Below are 19108 nucleotides of genomic sequence, written 5' to 3' on the forward strand. Positions count from 1 at the left end.
CCTTCAGCTGGTCAAAGTATATCTCTTAAAAGGGATTTCTTTCCTTCTGCAAAATAGGATGTGAGCCAGTCTTAAATCCTGTGTTATGCAGAACTATTTTTTGCTGCTAGTGATCATTTTGAATTAAGTCATTGTGGCAAGCTCATGAGAGAAAACAAGAACCATTACTGACAGAAACTGGAAGAAATAACTGCAAACCCAAGAGGAAAGCTACCCCGTAGCTTCAGGCTCCCTGTCACCATCTACTGTTCTCTCCCTATCGCCACCTAATGAGCCTGTACTGCTCTCGAGCTTCTCGGGGTAGCCTGATTACATTTCTACCGAAGCCCTATTATCTGACAAAACAGATCGTCACGATCTGTTTGCCTAAACCCCACTGCAGTTCCCACGGGCTACACTAATCATTTCCCCTTTTAATCTGTTGAGTCGTATTGCGATTTCATACCCAGTTGCTGCTGCCTGATTGCGCCCGCAGAGGCAGCTGTGAGCAGAGGTACCCGAAAATACAAAATAAAAACCTTTGCTTTTCTCGGGTTTGCGGTCAAGTGCAAGTATGCTCCTGTGCTTGCCACAGGATGAAGCCTGCCGTTCCTGCTTGGCATTGCTTAGGGCCAGCCGGCACCGAGATGTTTAACAGTGCGCGTGACTCGTGCGACGCGGAGATGCGCTCCAGGGCAGCAGGGACACCGCGGCGGCTGCGGGCCCAGACGCAGCTGCTGACCGGGGTCGTCCGCGAGGATGCGCAAGGCCAGGAGTCGTTCGTTGTCCCGGGAATGGCCGCGTGTCACCTGTCCCGGACTGCAGCTGCTCGCAGGTTTGCAGCGGATCCCACCTGTTTTCTCTGGATAGTCGCTGCTGCGGCTGGAAGGGACAGTTCCCTTTCTCTCGCTGAGCTTGCGAAGGCAAGGGCTGCAGCATGGCAGGAAGAAACGCCCCAGTGCGCGTGCAGACGCGTTTTCTTTGCGGTTTCTCGGCAGGGCTGGGCTGCGGGCCCCACGCCGAGGAGCGCCGCAGGCGGCTTGCCGGCTCGGGCCCCGGGGCCAGGGCGGGGAGGAGGCGTGTGGCCAAAGGCGGGACCTGCCCCAGCGGCAGGGGAGCGCTCGGGGCCCCCGGAGCGCGGCGGCTGGAAGTCCTGGCCCGAGGAGGCCCGCGCCGCAGCGCCGCCGAGAGCGGGGCCAGGCCGCGCCGCGCCGCCGCGCTTCACTGTAGGGCCGATGCGCACTGAGTCCAACAGGTGGCTCCGTGGCGCAATGGATAGCGCATTGGACTTCTAGAGGGTGAAGGGATTCAAAGGTTCCGGGTTCGAGTCCCGGCGGAGTCGTGCTTTTCCTCTTTTTTTTTTTTCGTTTCAGTATTATTTTTTCCACATTTCACTTCCAGCTCCCGCAGGCGCTAGCGGATCCCTGCGGCTCTAACTGTCTGCAGTCACAGGATGGAGCAGAGGCCTCTTTCCCGAGGGACGGCGAGTGGCAGCGACACTTAACTCGCCCCTAAAACCACGTCCAGGCTCAGGGCCGTGGGGCTTCACGGACCGGACGAGACGAGCGTCCGGGACCGATCCAACACGACTTGGTTCACCAGCGAATGGCCCCAAATAAATACAAATGCAGCCACCTGGGAGTCTCAGCACCGCTTGTAGCTCTCGCCGAGCAGCAGCGCAGGGTTTTTCCTGTAGCTTTAACTACAGCAAAACCCTGTAACCATGACCAAAAACACAAATCAGCTGAAAACCTGGAAAAAAGTCCATGAAGCTTATAATGAAGCAGCACCTTGTCACTACCTCGAAATAAAAGGACAGGTGACAGCATGGCAGTCCCCACCACAATGCCGATGACAGAAACCTTGCTTTCCAGAGGGGGACACTGAGCCCGCTGCAGCAGTCACAGGGGCTCCCAGCTGGCACTCGTTGTTACTGTCAGCTCAGTTGTATGCAGCTTCCAATCTTTTCTATGAATACACATTTTTTTTAGCTTGATTTCTACCATACATCTTTCTGGTACCTCATGATAAGCTTCATGGACCTCATTCTCAAGTTTTTCAGATTAAATATTTTTGTCAGTTACAGCACTTTGGAAAAAGGGGTTAAAACTACAGCACTCATGCACGATGGAGAATGTTTATTTCTACATTAAATGAACCAGTATTAGACGTTGTACACAGTCTGCTTCCCCTATAAAACCTCATTCCACCGTGCAATTTATGACTCTTGTTTACTGTTTTTTAGTTTTTCCTACCTTTGTATGTACCAATGATCTCTTCTCATTTGTGGAGTTTTGTCTAGTTTGTGCAAAAAGAGCTCTAGAGCAGGGAACTCATTAAAAACCATTTATGCAGGGTTGAAAATATATGTCATCTTATGGACCCCTATAAGAGGTCCCCAAAAGCTTGAAAATCTAAGTGGAGATAAGAAAGAGCACAAGAGTTCAAGTTGGAAGAGTTCAAAAGTTTGACAAGAAAAAGAATTACCTGAATAGGAGACCAATAGCCCATGAGACCAGGGAAAACTGTCCAAGCACAGGGGGCAGTACAGTAGAAGGTACAAAGATTGACAAGAATATAAGGGAACAAGAAGACAACATGTAGGAAGAGGGCCCAGACAGCCTACACGGGGCAGTCAGAAAAAGTAAAGGCAAAAATACAGAATCTTTCAGGTGGTGACAAGGAGCTTATTACAGTGTAACAAGATAAAAGCAATGTGGGAAAAACAAGCAGATTGACAGATGGGGAAGAAGGGCTTTTAATAATCAAAGAAAGATGCTAGTGTATAGGTAGAAACTAGCACTGGAGAGAAGAGGAGAAGACCTGACTTTGAGGATGTTGAAAAGAAAGTGACAAAACTCTGTAAACATATTCATTATTAGGAGATCACATACATGGTAGTGATGTCTGGAAATAAATAGTTAGGAGAAAGATGCATTCAAATTTGGAGAAAAGAAGCTGATGGCAGAACTTCCTAAAGGTGTCAGAAGGACAATTTATAGAAGGAGAGGATTCAGCGGCGAGAAGTGGCAGTGTTATATTTTGTTTATATCAGGGGTGGATAATTATTTGGGCCCCAGGGCCACTTCGGGAGCTTTGGTGAGCGGTTGCAGGCTGTGTTAACACCCCTCCCCCCAACAGCTCACCCAAACTCCTTAAATGGCTCTGCTCTGTGCTCGGCCAGGTGACTGGGATGGGGCCATGGGTTGTCAGGGAGTGACATCTGGGAGTGGGACAGGTGGGTGGGACCAGGGCTGGATCACTGAGTGGTGACAGCATGGGGTCAAGGATGAGCTGTGACCTGTTGTCCACATGCCCCTGCCTGGGGAACCTGCACCTGTTGCAGGGCCATGCAGGGAGCAGATTGCAGCTTTCAGCTGCGGCCCCTTGCTGTCATCGCCCCAAGATCCTGCCCACTCATCCTGCTCCTGAACACTGCTCTCTCCCCTGCCTGGGTGGGTCCCGCTCCCTGCAGCAGGTACAGGCTGGATGGGCCACAGTGTCTGGGCGGCAGGGCTGGGTCCAGTGGCAGCCAGGAGCCACTGGTGCAAGAACAGCTGGAAAATGAGACCAGCTGCTGTACCAGCCTGGGACTGGCCACATGTGCCACAGCCTGGGCTGCCCCTACATCTGGGCCGGGCAGAACTGAGGGATTTGCTGCAGGCTGGAGAAAATCCCTTGGTGGACTGGATCCAGCCTGCAGGCCTTATTTTGTCCACCCCTAATTGACTTCCAAACTACAGTGCATGCTAATGGCACAATATTGTTAATTGTTCACCATACCATTGTTGATTGGATTTAACATGACTAATTTATTGTTCATGATATGGACTGCCATCACATCTAAGAGCCTTACTCAAAGATCAAGACCTCACTGTACTCTACACATAGAACAAAAGCTCTATCCCAGAAAGCTTACAGTCCAAAACAAGAGACAATGCTTTAATAAAGACAGAACCAGGGGGAGTACAGGAAAACAAGAGAACAAGCCTACTATTAAAATCCACCAAAGAACACAAAACAATGTAAGGACATCTGAGTCATCAGCAGCATATACAGAAAACAGAACACTGCTAAACACAAGGAAATCTCTTGGCACCAACAGAGCTTATATTTTCCAGTCAGTCAATAAAGACAGTATCACCCCGCTCAGGGTAACTTGAGCATTTTTTACATGCCAGTACATGAGAGAGATAAGCAAACCAATACCTGACACAATTTATTTGCAGAAATACTCATCTCAAAACCACTGCTCTTCTATAAATACGTTTTCTGATCAGTTTGCTTTAATGTTACTCTTCACGGACTTGGTCATGTCAGACTTCCATTTGATACAATATAAAATACTGAGCAAATCTGTTGCTTAGTTATAAACAAAGGATGACACAATATACACCTACCTATTAAGTCTAAACGAGATTTTGAAAATATTTCTTTAATGTATTACTATTTATCCTGATAGTATGTAAACTAGCCAATTGCCCATCAAGAATGACAGGAAAGGGGGAGGGCTGGGATTGAGTGCCACCACCTAACGCCCTATGCTGCCGCTGTTCTGCCTCTTGCAGGTAGCAGGGTGGGGGAGCCGAGGCCTTGGCTCCTCCACCCCCTCTGTCCGGTCCTCTGCACAGCTTTGGAATCATGGCGGTGCTCCCCCCATGCTTCCAGCACTTTGATTGGTTGTTTCAGACAGCCAATCAGAGTGCGAATGAAGTGTTATAGACAGACAGACTTAGGCTTTTATAATATTAGAAGAGGGGAAGCATGCAGTTATGCAACAATATAACCATTAACAGGGAGTACTGATACTCAACCTAAATTTTACACACAGAACTATTTTAACAAAAATAATTTTAAAATAGCTGGAAAAAATTCTTCTGAATTTTATGCAAATGCTTAGGACTACTTAAACGTTTAAAAATGTTTATCATCATAATATTATCCTTTTCCATCTAATATTGATTTCCTTCTACCTCCAGGTTTAAGTTAAGGCATCAAGATAGAGTATGAAAGCATGCTTAAATTTTCTTTGCCCTGGCTTTATATAATCAATAATGTCTGCACCTATCTGAGAGCTGAATATAGGAATAGTTATAGTAGAACAGACTATCTAAGCCAATATTTTCTGAAGGGATTTGCATGTGCCCAACTTGATCCTTGGGCAGGTACTGATTTTCCAGAAGAGGGTGCTTCGTACATAACTGTGAACTAATAACCTACAAATCACCAAACTTTATTTATTTATTTATTTTTTAAAAAAGTTTTGGCCCTCCGTTGTCGTCAGTTGTCAATATTGGACAGCTTTAGAAAAAAAGGTATAAATGCAGGTCTGAAGGACACAGGCAAATTTCTTCTTCAGTTCAGCTGGCAATGCACAGGTTTACTACTCTACCACAACCTCTCACCTTCCACCCCTAGTCCCTGGGAACCACAAAACCTAGACCCAAGAACCACCCCCAAACCCCTGCACCGATCCTCTTGAAACCTGGCAGGTTTCATGCTCTCAGCAGAGGCTACCACCCAAAGTTCATCCATATCAGACAAAAACCAACAAAGTTATAGATATTTCATTGATTCCCCATTATACCCTATGGCCAGAGCTCCGAGGCGGCTCTGAAGCTTTGGAGCCACTTCAGCCAGATCGAAGCTGGGACCCGGTCCGGAGCTCTGGATCAGATCCCTGGCATCCGAAGTGGTCAGATCCGAAGTTGCATCAAATAGCTGCCTACTCGCACAGGCCTAGTCCCCAGCCACAGGTCACCCAGTCTCCAGGGATCTCTAAAACATGAGTGTAGGTACTTCCCCTGTAAATCACCTACTGCAGTGTGTGCTGGGTTGGGTGTTCACTCCCAGCCCCTAGTGCTTCATATATTTGTAACCCAATTCCCGATCAGTGACATTTGTGAATGTTTCAATTGTTATACATGTCTGCACCCAGCAATTGCTTTAAATTCTACCTTAAACTTTGTAATAGCTGAGGCCATTATAAGCAGAAGTATCTAGTCCTTAAACCAGGGATGGGCAATTATTTGGGCTGGAGGGCCACTTAAGGAGTTTCAGTGAGCTGTTCCAGGCCAGAAGGCTGGGCAGTGGAGGGAAGAGGGTGTGGCTTGGTGCAGAGGGGCAATTAATTCTATCCAGCCCCAGGCCCTTTTGCCCTGCACCCACTAATGGGGATGCTGGATGGAGGAGGCAAGCAGGGTCTCCACAGAGACAGGTCTGGGACTGCCAAAAGCAGGGTGTGCTCAGCTAGGCAAATGAGATGGGGCCACAGCTGACCAGAGAACAGCATTTGGGAGTGGGGCAGGTGGGCAGGGGTCATGGTCTAGAGCAGAGCTGCAATTCACTCCCCAAACATCCTTGAGACAGGCACCGGTTCTGTGGGCAGGGACGTGCAGGGAGTGGATCACAGCTGTGCTCAGGGACCTGGCCCTGCAACTCCCGCCCCAGCCGCCAGTGGTTCCTGTTCCCTGCCTGCCCAGAGCTCCATCCCATCTGCCTGGCAGCGCGCACCATGTCTGCAGGGGTCCTGGGTTGGGCCAGTCTCCATGGAGACTGCCTCCTTGTCCAGCACCCCAAGCAATGGGTGTGGGGCAGATTGCCAGCAGCAAGCAGTTGGGCAGAGAGCTGCTGCTGCTGCAGGGGCCGCTGAGAAGCTGTCTAGCTGCTGCACCTCACCTGCAAGGAGTGGGACCTGGCACATGCACCAGGGCCTGGGCCAGGTGGGGTTGAGGGACCTGATGCAGGCTGGATTGAAATCTCTTGGGAGGCCAGATCCTGCCCACAGGTCATATTTTGCCCACCTCTGGTTTAAAAATAGAAACTCAAAACTAACTATTTACTAAGCTACATAATTCATATTTCCTACTGTAGAATATTTCACTTATTGTATATAAAATTCTTCTCCTTTAAACATCTTTAGTTAGTCTTCAAAATTCAATGTTCTTATGATGAAAAACAGTAACTAAAAATACCCAGAGGATTATCAGTACTCTTTGACCAATTCTGACACAGACTGCTCAGCATAAAAGATGTGGTAGTAGTTCAAATACTGCCATTAAGTTTCCTTTCTTATCTTGTATCCTAGAACTAGTAATTAGGGGTACATACCTGCAACAGCAGCACAAAAAATATTTCAGGGTCATTTAAAAGCAGCATAAACCTTTGTTTTAAATAAATGTGATCTTGGAAGGCTACAAACATCAGTACCTAAAGAATTTGCAGTGGCAGTGCAAGCTTCCCAGATCTGCTGTGCTTACTTTCCTCAATCGAGACTTGGAAGGCTATCACCAAGATTGAAGAGTTCCATTATCCTCATTCATTCAATTCTTAGATTCTTGGTTAAAACTGTCAGCAAGAGTAGCAATTACCATACTATAGTACTTTGTATTCTAAACGTACAGAGTCAATCCACAGAGGCTACAGATAGTATTAATACAAAAAAGTAGATTTAGAGAGAAAGATAAATGTTGAGGAAAATCTCCACATTATTATGCTGAACCTTGAAAGAACTACACTCCTACTAGATGAAGCCAACCAGGAGCAACTACCTGTTAGGAAACCACAAAGGAGTCTTTCTTTTCCTTACACACAAGCCATATCTCTAACTTTTGGTACAGAACAACCAGATAACATCTCTCAATAAAACAAACAAACAAAGTCAGGAACAAACTACTATATAACTCAAGCAAGAAGTGGAATAAGAGAAGGGCAGAATGTTATAGAAACTGTGTTCAAGTTACGTAAATACAGCCTACAGAGCCTTCGTATTCAAGCACGTTCAATTGGATGCCTCAGTTTTGGCAGTACCCCTTTAAACCTATATTCTTACCTTTCGACTTAATGTTAAGTTATACCACTATACCACATAAATCCATATTAAGATAACAGTTTAATTCTGATAGCATGATAACACTCATTTCCACTTGTAATTTATTTTTTCCTGTATAGCACATAGTAAAAATAGCATTTTACAGTCCATGTACAAGTTTATGAACTCCAGTATCATCACAGCTTGGTGAATATGAATCACTGCTTTAAGGAGACATTAAAAATAGCTGACTAGAAGTGTAGACTGAATGCACGTTTATAAAAATCTTCATTAAAATGAAGGCTTTACTAACAAATGCATGGACAGTTTTCTACAAAACTAAAAAGCTAGACTTGCAGATTTTTTTCAAAGATTTTTCTTATTAGAGGAAAAAAATGATTTTTGAAACATTCCTGCTCTTTCATACAACCATCTCCTTCAATCACTGATTGTACAGAATGACTCTTCTTTTTCCTTGTAGAACGAATTTATGCTGTTGCTACTGAATGTCTATACCAGTCCACAAAACAGAATCCCATGTCATTTCTTGTGTTATTCTCCCCTGTCAAAAATACTGCTGCAAAGACAGGGCCCTGCCCTGCCTTAACTCAGTTAGAAAGACAGCTTCAATCTTAAAACAATCACCACCAAAATGTTCTTTAAACAAATGTATAATAAAAATAAAGCATTCCTTCCATTTATTTTCTCCAAATCTTATTTGTGAAATTTCTTCTTTTTCCGATTCTTCTTGCCTGCTGCAAGAGCTGCTTTTTCAGTCATGATCTCCTGATACTTCCTTTTATTATATCTGAACAAATGAAAATAAATTATGTAAGTAAAACACGCACAGTGCAGTAGAAGGCAACACACAAAACACCCAGTAATTTGCTAGGTTAAGGTTTGTTTTACAGTTTTTTACAGCTTGATAAACACAGGACTAGCGAGGGAGAACTGACATTGGTAGCAAGGATAACAAACAAATACTTGGGATATTTTTTCAAATACTGCTGGTAAACGTTTGAACTTTGCATGGAGGGAAACAAAATTTCTTGCATTAACAAGTGAAACACGTAGCAAATTTACAGACAAACTAGATACAAAGCATAAATAATTATGAGCTTAAAAATAAAATATTTTGGCATTAAACATTTTTACCTGGAAACATTGTTTTTCTAATACATTATGCAGCCTGCTAATTGAAGCTTCCAATAGTCCACCTTCTTTAAGGATGAACAGGCTCAACAGTATTACTAATGTTGCTGCCAGTTTGCACTACATTTTATATTAGACTCCAAGTGAATTTTCTGATCATCACTCTTATTCAGTTAAAAATCAAAGAGGAAGGTTAACAAGGTAAACCATGCACACAGATCAAAAAAATAAGCTAACATAAATTATTTTCCTGGTATAGATTCTATTTCTGCACCAGTTAGCAGTGTGAACAGCATCAACATTTTAGGGCTTCCTAAAGTTGCTCACTAGCATCAGGAATTTTGATAAATGACAATTAGCTGTTTTCTTCAGTCACAAACATTAACCGCCAGGCACATTGTGGGCAATTTATATTCAGAAGTTATTTTTAAACTAAATGGTGCCCAAAAGTGAAGCACTGGCTTAAGTCTGTTTGGTACATAGGAAACAGATATGGGAGCTTCTATTTTCAACACTGCCAACAAACTTTTAAATCCTGACTAGCATCAGCCCCAGCTATCTGAATTTATAAAAATAACCAAAAGGAAATACATATCTCTATTAAAAATACATTTCTCTTTTAATGTGAATTATACTGCTAGTCTTAAAATTAAGCCACTCATCAATACCTTCTAAATTCAGAATCTGCAAGCAGTTCTTCAACAATTGTTTTCTTCCTTTGCTTCTTAGGAATTCGAGCATGGTAAAAGTCTACTGGACTGTCAACCACAGTTCCAACCTGGGAAAAGAACATTTAAAATAAATCTTCTGGCAACAGAACAGGTTCTCTTATAACACGTCACAAAGTGCCTGCACTGTTACAAGCCTTAGGCAGTGTTTTGTATATGAATACACTGTTATGCTTACAGTAAATAAGACCAGTGTATGAGAGTTTTAGGAACAGTACTATTCTCAGCATAAGAACTACAGCACCTGCCTTAATGAATCCAACCTAGCTCTCCAAAAGAATATAAGCGTTTATTTTTATGTGCTGGGGTGGAGGGAACCCTGATTATTCTCTGGAGAATTAATTTCTTACTGTCCCTTTGCCATTGTATTAGCAAATAACCCAGCACAGGATTTAAATGGCATCACTTGAAAAAGCGATGAGTCCTCTTCATAGTTCACAGACCTAATATTAAGTGAGAGCTGCTTACTGAGGGTAGAAAATAAGCATCACTACTCTTGGTTATAAAAGTGGTGATAGGATCTATTTTTACTGGTTCCTTACCTGAAAGTACTTGGGCAGGCCATCTCTATCATTCTTCTTGTAAAAACGTCTGGGGTCCATGGAGGCCCTCATCTTCAGTGCCTTCAGATCATTTTTTAATTCACTTGTCATTTCTGGGGCTTTCATACCAAACCAGGCATCACCTGTTGTTTTCTCTCGCTCTGCCTATGGCACAACAACCAGATCTGATGTCATAAAAATGCAAAGCCAAGGTATTCTGTTTTTGTGTCTCCAAGGATACCAGTGGTTCAGAGTCATAGGCTCTACCCTTACCTTACGCTGTTTTTTTAGCTGGTGAAGCGACTCCTTAACAGGTGGGACACATTCCTTTTTTTCAAAATCTGGAGTTATTATACTCTTCTGCAAAATCTAAACAGAAAATCAAATTACTGTTTAAGTAATGCTTAACAGTCATGGGACTGATCTGAATTTAATTTTATATTTGGTAATACAAAGAACACACCAATGAAATGACTAAGGATTCTAAGCAAGCATTACCACATTAAAATGGCTGCTACGGGGAACAGGCTTTCCTGCCCTATAATGATGGAAGTAGGGACCTTTATATCAAGGAAAGGGAACCGAGTACTGGCCAATGATGCAGAACATTAGACTAGGGCTGGAAGAAGCAAGTAGTTATTAATAAAGCTGTTAGGAATGAGACTGCCTAAGTGAATAAACAGCCTTCCTGGAAAGCAATGCAAGCCCCTTATCTACTCAGCCAGACTAAACCCCACCCTAGAGTTATGGAGGTCTCAAATGTCTCCAACTGACTTAACTGCTGAATTCTAGTTTTATTTTCTGCCCAAAACAGGATCATACTTCACCTCATTCCCAAAAGACAGTATGTGTTTGACTATTAGCTAGGTCTGTGATAATGCAGCATATCAGAAACTCAATTAATAAAATATAATCCCTTGACAAATAACAGGCATGCTTTAAATAACCCAGTTAGTCCTATTCTGTAGGACAGGGACAGGCAATATTTTTTGGCTGGAGTGCCGAAAACCCCCACAATGCCTACCTTGGAAAGTGCCGGAATGCCGGCATGCCAGAAAAACAAAATGAGGGCAGGCGGTACATGTCAGGATGCTGTGCTTGTGCCCCTTGCCTTGCACCCAAAGCCCCTGCCCCCCAGATCTACACCCCCCATTCAAAGCCCCTGCCCCCCAGCCCTGGCTCTGTGGCTGTCAGCAGCTACCCTGGCTCTGGGTAGCTGCTGGAGCCTCGGCTGCTCCCAGCAGGGATTGCAGCATCCCAGTTGCTGGCTGGGAGCAGCTACCCAGAGCCAGGGTTGGCTGCAGCTGGGAGGTCTGTTCCGGCACATGCATGTGTGCCTTGGAGTGGGCAGTGGGGAGAGGCCCGAGGCAGTGCAACCCTGGTCTCTCCCTGCTCCCAGCACAGAGCTGGTAACTGGGCTCCAGAGACCGGTGCAGCTGTGTGTAAACAGCTGTGCCAGGCTCCACAGCTCCGGCATCAGTTCCATGCTGGTGGCGACTGTGCACACACAGAGCCGATGCCGGAGCTGTGGAGCCTGGCGCAGCTGTTTGCAGCCTGCCCACTGCTTCCTGCAGCTGCTCAAAGCCCAGGCTGGCTACAAATAGCTGCGCCAGGCTCCAGAGCCCAGTCACCAGCTCTGTGCCAGGAGCAGGGTAGAGACCAGAGCTGCGCTGCCTCAAGCCCCTCCCTCACTGCCTGCTCCGAGGCATATGCGCACACACTGGTACAGAGCTGATGCCGGGGCTCCGAAGCCTGACACATCTGTTTGCAGCCGGCCCTGGCTCTGGGTAGCTGCTGCCAGCCAGGAGCTCGGGCTGCTCCCAGAAGGCAGCTGAGACACTGCAAGCCCTGCTGGGAGCAGCCTGGGCTCCACTGCTGGCAGCAGCTACCCAGAACTGGGGCTGGCCATGGTGTGCCGAGCAAAATGGCCTCGCGTGCCAGGGGTTGCCGACCCCTGCTGTAGAATAATCCCCTGTATTTACACTGTCCCTTAGGCTCCTACATAGAGTATATACAGTCAATTCCTATGATCACCACCAAATTCAAACCTATGCTTTAGTTAAAAATGTTACTACTGCCTCCAAATTGTAAGTGAAGGGGTTTTCTAAAACCAGTGTCATAATTTGACTAATTATGATTATAACCCCAAGCAGCCCTGTAAATTTACAATCTTAAACATGTTACCTCGTCTTCCTTTTTCTCTTGTGATTGCTTAACTACACTTGGTCCAGACCTTTGTTTTTTTGCATCAAAGCTAATATACAAGCCTCCAAGCTTCTTGATATTCAGACCAGGGTCTATGCTGCTGGAGAGATGCAAGCTGAGGAGAAATATTGGGTGAATGATTAACATTGAAAGCTATTTCCATATGCCATCTGCAGAAAAGAAAGATTTGGTGAAAATGTATTTACTATTTCTTCTCTGTGCTCCTGGGATAGAGTAAGATTTCTAGATCATACTACCTGAAGGAAAGCGGCAGTTTACAACTAAAAGAGGAAAAAAAAAAGGGAAACAAGGAATAGCACAGGACTTAATTCTTGTAGTTGGCACAAAATGAGATGTTTTAAAATAAAATTAAAAACTAAACACTGAAAAAACTAACATACGTTTCACCTTTTCTTCCATCCTATCATTCAGATAACTGAACAAATGAATTTATAAAGGATGTCTGATGGGCAATTTAAAGAGAGTATTCGTGGACAAGATTTACTAACAGCTATAAAATATTAAGAAAATGCTGAACTGCATATACAATCAACACAGACAGAACAACAAGCCCATACTGGTCAATTTGGCTTCTTGTTTCTTAAATTCTGACCCAAATCTGAAAAATCCAGATGGGGAAATAATTCTAGGAAAAATGTTTATAAAACATGAAAACATTTTAGTATGGGGTTTGTAAAACTGTACTGCTGACAGAACCAAACCCCTATATGTAGGTCAGGTAATTTAAACTCTGCCTCCTGTCATCTAAACCTATCATACCACAAGATAGTTAAATCTCTGTTCTCAGGGCAACTGCTAAAACAGACCAGTTATGATCACTTCAGTAAAGTGATCTGAGACCTACAAGTAAAAGAGCTGTCTACCCAATGCCCATACTAATGGTGTAACTAGAGAACAGAGAGATTTAGTGACCTAGTATGGCACACTATGCCTAGTGAATTAGGCTTTGTGGCTGAACCAGCACATCTGGATTCTAAATCTTGGTTCTGGTACTCAGTATTTTATTTTAAGCAGCATAACAAATGATGATAAAAGGCGAGAACATCGACACATAAGGCTAACTTTGTAACATAGGCAGAAGGCAGGGCAGCATGGCACCTTAGAGACAAACTGGTTCAGAAAGGCATAAGCTTTTGTAGATGACAACCTACTTTGTCATATCCTATGAATAGACTTACAGAAGCTTATGCATCTCTGAATTCATCAGTATTTAAGGTACCACCATGCATTGTCTTCTGCTGGACTTCAGGCAAACATGGCTAGCTACTGCTCTTTAGTACATATGGAAATGTGTTCTTTGGAAAGTACCATTCACTCCTATTTACCCCACTTAAGTTTAAAAACAAACAAACCCTGTCTTCATTTACTTACTCAAAAGGAAAGAGGTAAGCACCTGGGAAACTTCAAAAACAATCACTGATTCAAAAAAGCAGCTGATTAGATAACTGTGGTTTGCTGTTAAGGATACTGCACAAAAAGAGACCTAAGGAATTCGTAAGTATGCTGTCACACCTATACATTTGTGAGATTCGGCCAAATATAGTATCCTGAGAGAAAAAAGGGGAGAGTTGTCAAAGTGGTGGGAAAAGGCACCACCACAGCTGAAAGGCAAGATACAGAGCATAATCTGGAGGGGAAACAACATGAAAACTGATCCAAGAACCACAGGTCACAGATTTCTCTTGCACGTATGTGAAACAGAGGTCACTGAATGCAAGCTATAATTCTACCCTGGAGTCCAATCAAATCCAGTTTCACATCCACTGATCATGCCATCAAATCAGTGCCCCTGTTTATTCTACATCACTGGATCATTTAGCATCAAATTTTATGCCTATTAATTGCTTAAAGTATCTGGAAAAGGCACTTACATATGGGATTTCTTATGCTCCAATAAATTTGTATCTTCATCTTCATCTATGAATTCCTCATTTTCTTCCAAATCTGAAGGCTCTTCATCCCTTTCACTTTCTTCATCCTTACTTTCTGCATCACTTGTTCTGTTCTCCTGCTCAAGGTAATACTTTTTGTTGAAGCTCAATCCAGGTTCTGTGTCAATTACAAACACTGCTTCACCATGAGATGAACCATCTTCTAAAGACTTGTTAGAGAACAATGTCTGATTACTAGTCTCTGCACAGCAAAGGTTTTCTTCCACTTCATCCACCTCTTCCACTTCGCTGTTTTCAGATTCATCACTATCATCACTGTTAAGAAGCAATACAACAGAATCTTTTTCATTGATCTTTTTCTGGGATATGCATGGGGAAGATTCAACAACTAGTTCTACTTGGTCTCTGCCACTGTCTACAACGACATCAGATATTTTGCAGTCATCATCGATTGCATCTCTAGCCTTTTGCAGGCTGCTTGGTGTGCTGGACTGCTTGTCCACTATTATTTCATCCTCATCGGTGTTAGAACTCTGTGTTACCTCCCCAACATCTGTTTTTTGGTATTCTATAATTTGTTTTTTTTTAGCTGGAGTCATCTGCTTTGAGGAATTACAGGATCCTTCAAGGCTCTTGTGGTCACATGCAGAACAACCTACGCTTTTCAAGTGAGCTTCTTTTCCAGTTTCTTCCCTCTCTTTTTCTAATGCTTGATCGCATTCCTCTACTGAACTATCTATAAGCCCAAACTCTCTCTCCTTTGTTGTTTCTTTTTCAGAACACTGTATTGTACATTGTTTTTCTGTTTCTTCACAGCTGTTGGGGGTTACATCATTTCCAAAAATATGTTGGGTGTCATTTGTTATAGTCACATTTTCAGATTCAGGCACATATTTGCTCTTACAGGGCGCTTCACTAAATGAAAGGGGGGAAGTTTGCTCTGTATCAGAATCACACTTGGTAGCATGCTCAGGGGAGGATATAATTATTGGCTGAGATTTAATTTGGTTCTTAACTGATTTTTCATCTTCCAGCACAGCTTCACTAACTTTTTTCTCAGTCTGTTCAATGGTTTCTGCTTGTGATTTAATTCGCATGCTCCTAGTTATTCTTCTGGTAATAACAGATGGCTCGACTGAAAAACCCGAACTCCATGACTCTGCATCAGAAACTTCTTCAGCTTGGGCCTCACAAACTGGTTCTGGTTGGATTTTAGTTTTGCTCTGCCTGCTTCTTGTTGTTCTTACACTGGGCATCCGAGCTCCAGAAACAGTGGAAGAACATGACTCAGCTTCAGAGACATCATCTTCATCCTGAGACTTGCTTAATTCACTTGGAAGAGCTGTCTTGGCAAGCCTATTTTTGACAGGAGAATCTGGCTGATAGGGTATGGCAATTTTTCTTCTCCTCGTCACCCTTATGAACAAAGGTGTCTGAAGCCCAGATGCAGTAGAGCAATTTGATTCTGCTTCAGACACATCCCCATCAGCCTGTAACTCAGGAACTGGTTCTGCTGACTGCACAATTTTGCTATTATTATTCCTAGTTTGTGTTTCAGAAGGATCACCAAGATCTGATTTTGTTTCTGCATCTTCCAGCTCCTCAAGCAGAGATTCACAATTGACTTCTGGTTGAGTGTTTACTTTGGAGCTTCTCCTGGTCATCCTCACAGAAGCAGGAGTGCTAATTTCAGCAGATGCCAGCTACAGGGAGGGAAAAAAAAAGCACTGCTATTAACATGACAGATAATTTCTACAGGAAAACCCCACACTTTTAGAAGAGTTATTGGTGGCTCGCATAAAGAATGTGTGAACGTTTTGACTTTTTAAATGCCTGTCTAGAGAAAGTTAACTTCACCACATGCCTTGCTCCTCTGGTCTGGCGCTTACACCTTCTCAATACTGGCATCAGATTCTTGTACTTTTTGAATACTAGCATCAGACACTCATCACATTGCTCCTCCTGTGAGAGCTTGATTTCTACCAGCGTGTATCTTGGGAAACCTCATGCCTATAAAGTTTTTATTTCTAACAACTAATTTTGCTCAAGTTTCCACCTCTGTAATTCCCTTTATTAAGTTAACTGTGGTTTATTTCACTGCACACCTAGTTTCAGTGATCTCCTGCTGTCAGAATGGCTCCATGGACTGTCCCCTAGAGCCACACATGGCAGATCTCACATGAGGCTGAGCTTTGCCAGACCCAGGAATCAGGCCCAAGATCTTGCGGCTAACAGCAAGAACAAGAGATCTTACCTAAAAAGAGGCAGAAGATAAACCAAGTGCTCTGAACATGACGTGACCTGCTTTCCCTGGGCTCTGACAGCCTGTCAAAGGGGATGTGGTTCAGGGAGGATGTTTCTACCCAGAAGACACAGGGTCCTGCAGCACAGTTTTTAAGTCTGGGAAGGGAGAGCTGGGACTGCCCAGCAGGAAGCTAAGACAGGTGATGAAGACTTTCAGGCAGACTGGGCAGAGGCCCCCTGAAGATGATCACCACCTACATGGCCAGGCTTGTCCCATGGCAGATCGAGGAGGGGACTCCTGGGGGAGACACCAGGCCAGACCAGGGCAGCGGGAACCGCACAGGAGCAAAGCAGTGAGGTGGCCCCTAAAGCAAAAGGACCCGGGCAACAGCACTGCAGTCCCGCAGCAGGCATCAGTGACCGGCTGCTGCCTCCCAGCTACCCCGGCCCACTGCCGCCAGCGCCCGCAGCCACAAGTCCCGACGCCCCCTTAGCTTGTGCCGGGACCGGCGGCGCGGCGATGAGGCGTCTGGTCTTACCTGAGCGGCGGCGCCTGGCGGTCCCCACGGCCCCTCCCCCCGCGGGTCACGCGCGCCCCGCGCCGCCGCGAGATCCAGGTCTGAGGCTTGTCACGGGCCGCGCGCTAACCCCACGCACGGCAGCCCCCCCCCCGCCCCCTCTCACCGCGGCCGGGGGCTCGGGCGGCTCTGGCTCCCGGCCGCGCGCCGAACGCCGGGTGACCACCATGCTCCTCGTGGTGCCAGCGCATGCGTACAAGCACCACCCACTTCATCCGCCTGCGCCCGGGGACAGCGCTCTCGGTGACGCGGTGGGCGGGACCACGGGAACCACGTGACCCGAAGGGACGCGCCCCTCCCCCCAACCACTGCGCCGCGGGGCAAGGGGCGGGCCTTTGAACCGCTCGGCGCGTACGGGCGTGGCTGAGCAGCTCGCGCTGGTCCCCTGGGGCGAGCCCAGCACCCGGCCGGGGGCGGCGCCGGGCCTATGAAGGTGACAGCGGGCAGGAGGCGGCGAAGAAGGGCCGTTCAGGTTGAAGACGAAGAAGAATGCCTCACTCGGAAGAAAGCTTTGGCTGGGACGACCGAGTCGGGAATGGTCCTGCTCGGTTCAGGGGGTTGGACTAGATGTGACCTCCCGCGGTCCCTGCCGCCCTCGTTTTCCAGGATTATAAGTAGCACCCTCCCACGCAAGCCTTCAAGTGCGCTTCCCGTCTCCCCCCCCGGCACCACGGCCCTTGAACAGCAGCAGTGGCTGCAGCAAGCTGGGCTCCCTCCCCTCACTGCCAACGAGATGCATTCCAGCATCCTGCCCGATCCTGCTCATTAGATAAGAGCAGCCTGCCAAACAAGACAGGCTGCAACAAAGGGCTCTGTTAAAAGGAAACTTTAGTAAACAGGAGAGGTACAAGACACAAACGAGTGAGTGCTCACGGTTATCCATGCCCTCATTTAATCACAGGAAGAATTCTGACTACTTCAAGCATCCTCCCTTCAATGCCAGGACCGGCCTGTACATGGCTGTCTCTCTGCATGGATCCTAGCCCGGGACACTGAAGTAGGAACACCCTAGCCAGTAACGACACTTACATTTCAGCCAGTTAAAGTGGATATGCTCCAACATCAGACATTCAAGCTAGTTCATTTATCTGAAAGATTTGTGAATAACATACAGTTAAAGGTTGTGCCTTTTCCCACCCCTTTTTAGGCCACTGAAAGTTGTATAGATGGAAATTAGAAAATCCAATTCCGATAAAGGAATAATTAATGATATTTGAAGGGAGATCGCACTAAGATGGCAGACAGAAGCAAATTCTTCAAGTTCATTCTTTTTTGTACTTGTTTAGCTTAAATTTGTGAGCAGAACCTAGGTTTCAGTTTAATGATATGGCCAAGGGGCACCTACTACTCCATGTCAAACTGAAGAGTATCTTTTGAGTACTCTGATGCTGTTCTCTATATTGTCATTTAAAGGCAGAACATGAATGAAACAGTCATCCCTGCTTAAAACTACTGGTGCTAAGACACTTCAAATGATTTCTAACATAAAAATAATAGTGCACATTTGAAAACATACACAAATTCAAACATTTTAAAATAAAGTTCAGTTAAAAATCTTGGCTTCTAAACTCTTCACAAAAGGAATTCCTGTCTCCCTCTATTTAATTCCAACTCTCATTAAATGCAAGCATCATGCACACTCAAAATATCACTAATCAGATAACTGCTTGACAAAAATCACTGCCTGACTGTAGTGCTACTTATAATATTAATACATTATCAACCTATTGAAGTTTAAACAACTGTTCCTTCCCACTCCCCAAAAACAAGTAGCTGTTAACATTGTTTATATGGGTAATTTAAGGATTTATTTCCTAACTAGGAACCATCTGTGCATTAATCTTAGCACAATTGCCAGTTTGTAGTATTAATGCTTTCAATTTTGCAGATTTAAAATATATGCATGTTGAGCAAACTTGCATACAACACAATGAATCCTTGTCAACAGTCAGGCTCT

At 45.0% G+C, this 19108-nt stretch overlaps 1 protein-coding gene and 1 non-coding gene across 3 annotated transcripts; one reads left to right on the forward strand and one right to left on the reverse strand.

Moving 5' to 3' along the window:
* Nucleotides 1–1236: 1236 nt before the first annotated feature.
* Nucleotides 1237–1321, forward strand: TRNAR-UCU (transfer RNA arginine (anticodon UCU)). Its single transcript is given in 2 exon segments — nt 1237–1273; nt 1286–1321. It is a non-coding gene; the product is annotated as a tRNA-Arg (tRNA).
* Nucleotides 1322–7851: 6530 nt separating this feature from the next.
* On the reverse strand, nt 7852–17404 carry DNTTIP2 (deoxynucleotidyltransferase terminal interacting protein 2). Of its 2 annotated transcripts, none has more exons than XM_090047314.1 (7): nt 17258–17404; nt 14309–16032; nt 12396–12531; nt 10485–10580; nt 10212–10376; nt 9610–9719; nt 7852–8597 (listed from the first exon to the last, which is right to left on the reverse strand). In XM_090047314.1, the coding sequence occupies exons 1-7, from the start codon at nt 17318–17320 to the stop codon at nt 8504–8506; spliced, it is 2388 nt and encodes a 795-aa protein (XP_089903440.1). In that variant the 5' UTR covers nt 17321–17404; the 3' UTR covers nt 7852–8503. The 2 variants fall into 2 exon arrangements, with proteins under 2 accessions (XP_089903440.1, XP_089903441.1); XM_090047315.1 differs by lacking the exon at nt 17258–17404 and adding an exon at nt 17113–17240.
* Nucleotides 17405–19108: the final 1704 nt, after the last annotated feature.

The sequence above is a fragment of the Crocodylus siamensis genome, chromosome 5, assembly GCF_052110815.1.
Source record: "Crocodylus siamensis isolate JL-2025a chromosome 5, ASM5211081v1, whole genome shotgun sequence".
Taxonomy (NCBI): domain Eukaryota; kingdom Metazoa; phylum Chordata; order Crocodylia; family Crocodylidae; genus Crocodylus; species Crocodylus siamensis.

Bases quoted from the DNA above. Each gene is read 5' to 3' on its own strand.
- DNTTIP2 (XM_090047314.1), bottom strand. From the start codon at position 17,320: ATGGTGGTCACCCGGCGTTCGGCGCGCGGCCGGGAGCCAGAGCCGCCC. The intron at 10,581-12,395 runs GTAACATGTTTA...TTTTCTGTTTAG, and splicing joins AAGAGAAAAAGGAAGACGAG to ATTTTGCAGAAGAGTATAAT. The intron at 9,720-10,211 runs GTAAGGAACCAG...TTCTTTTCCCAG, and splicing joins GCCTGCCCAAGTACTTTCAG to GTTGGAACTGTGGTTGACAG.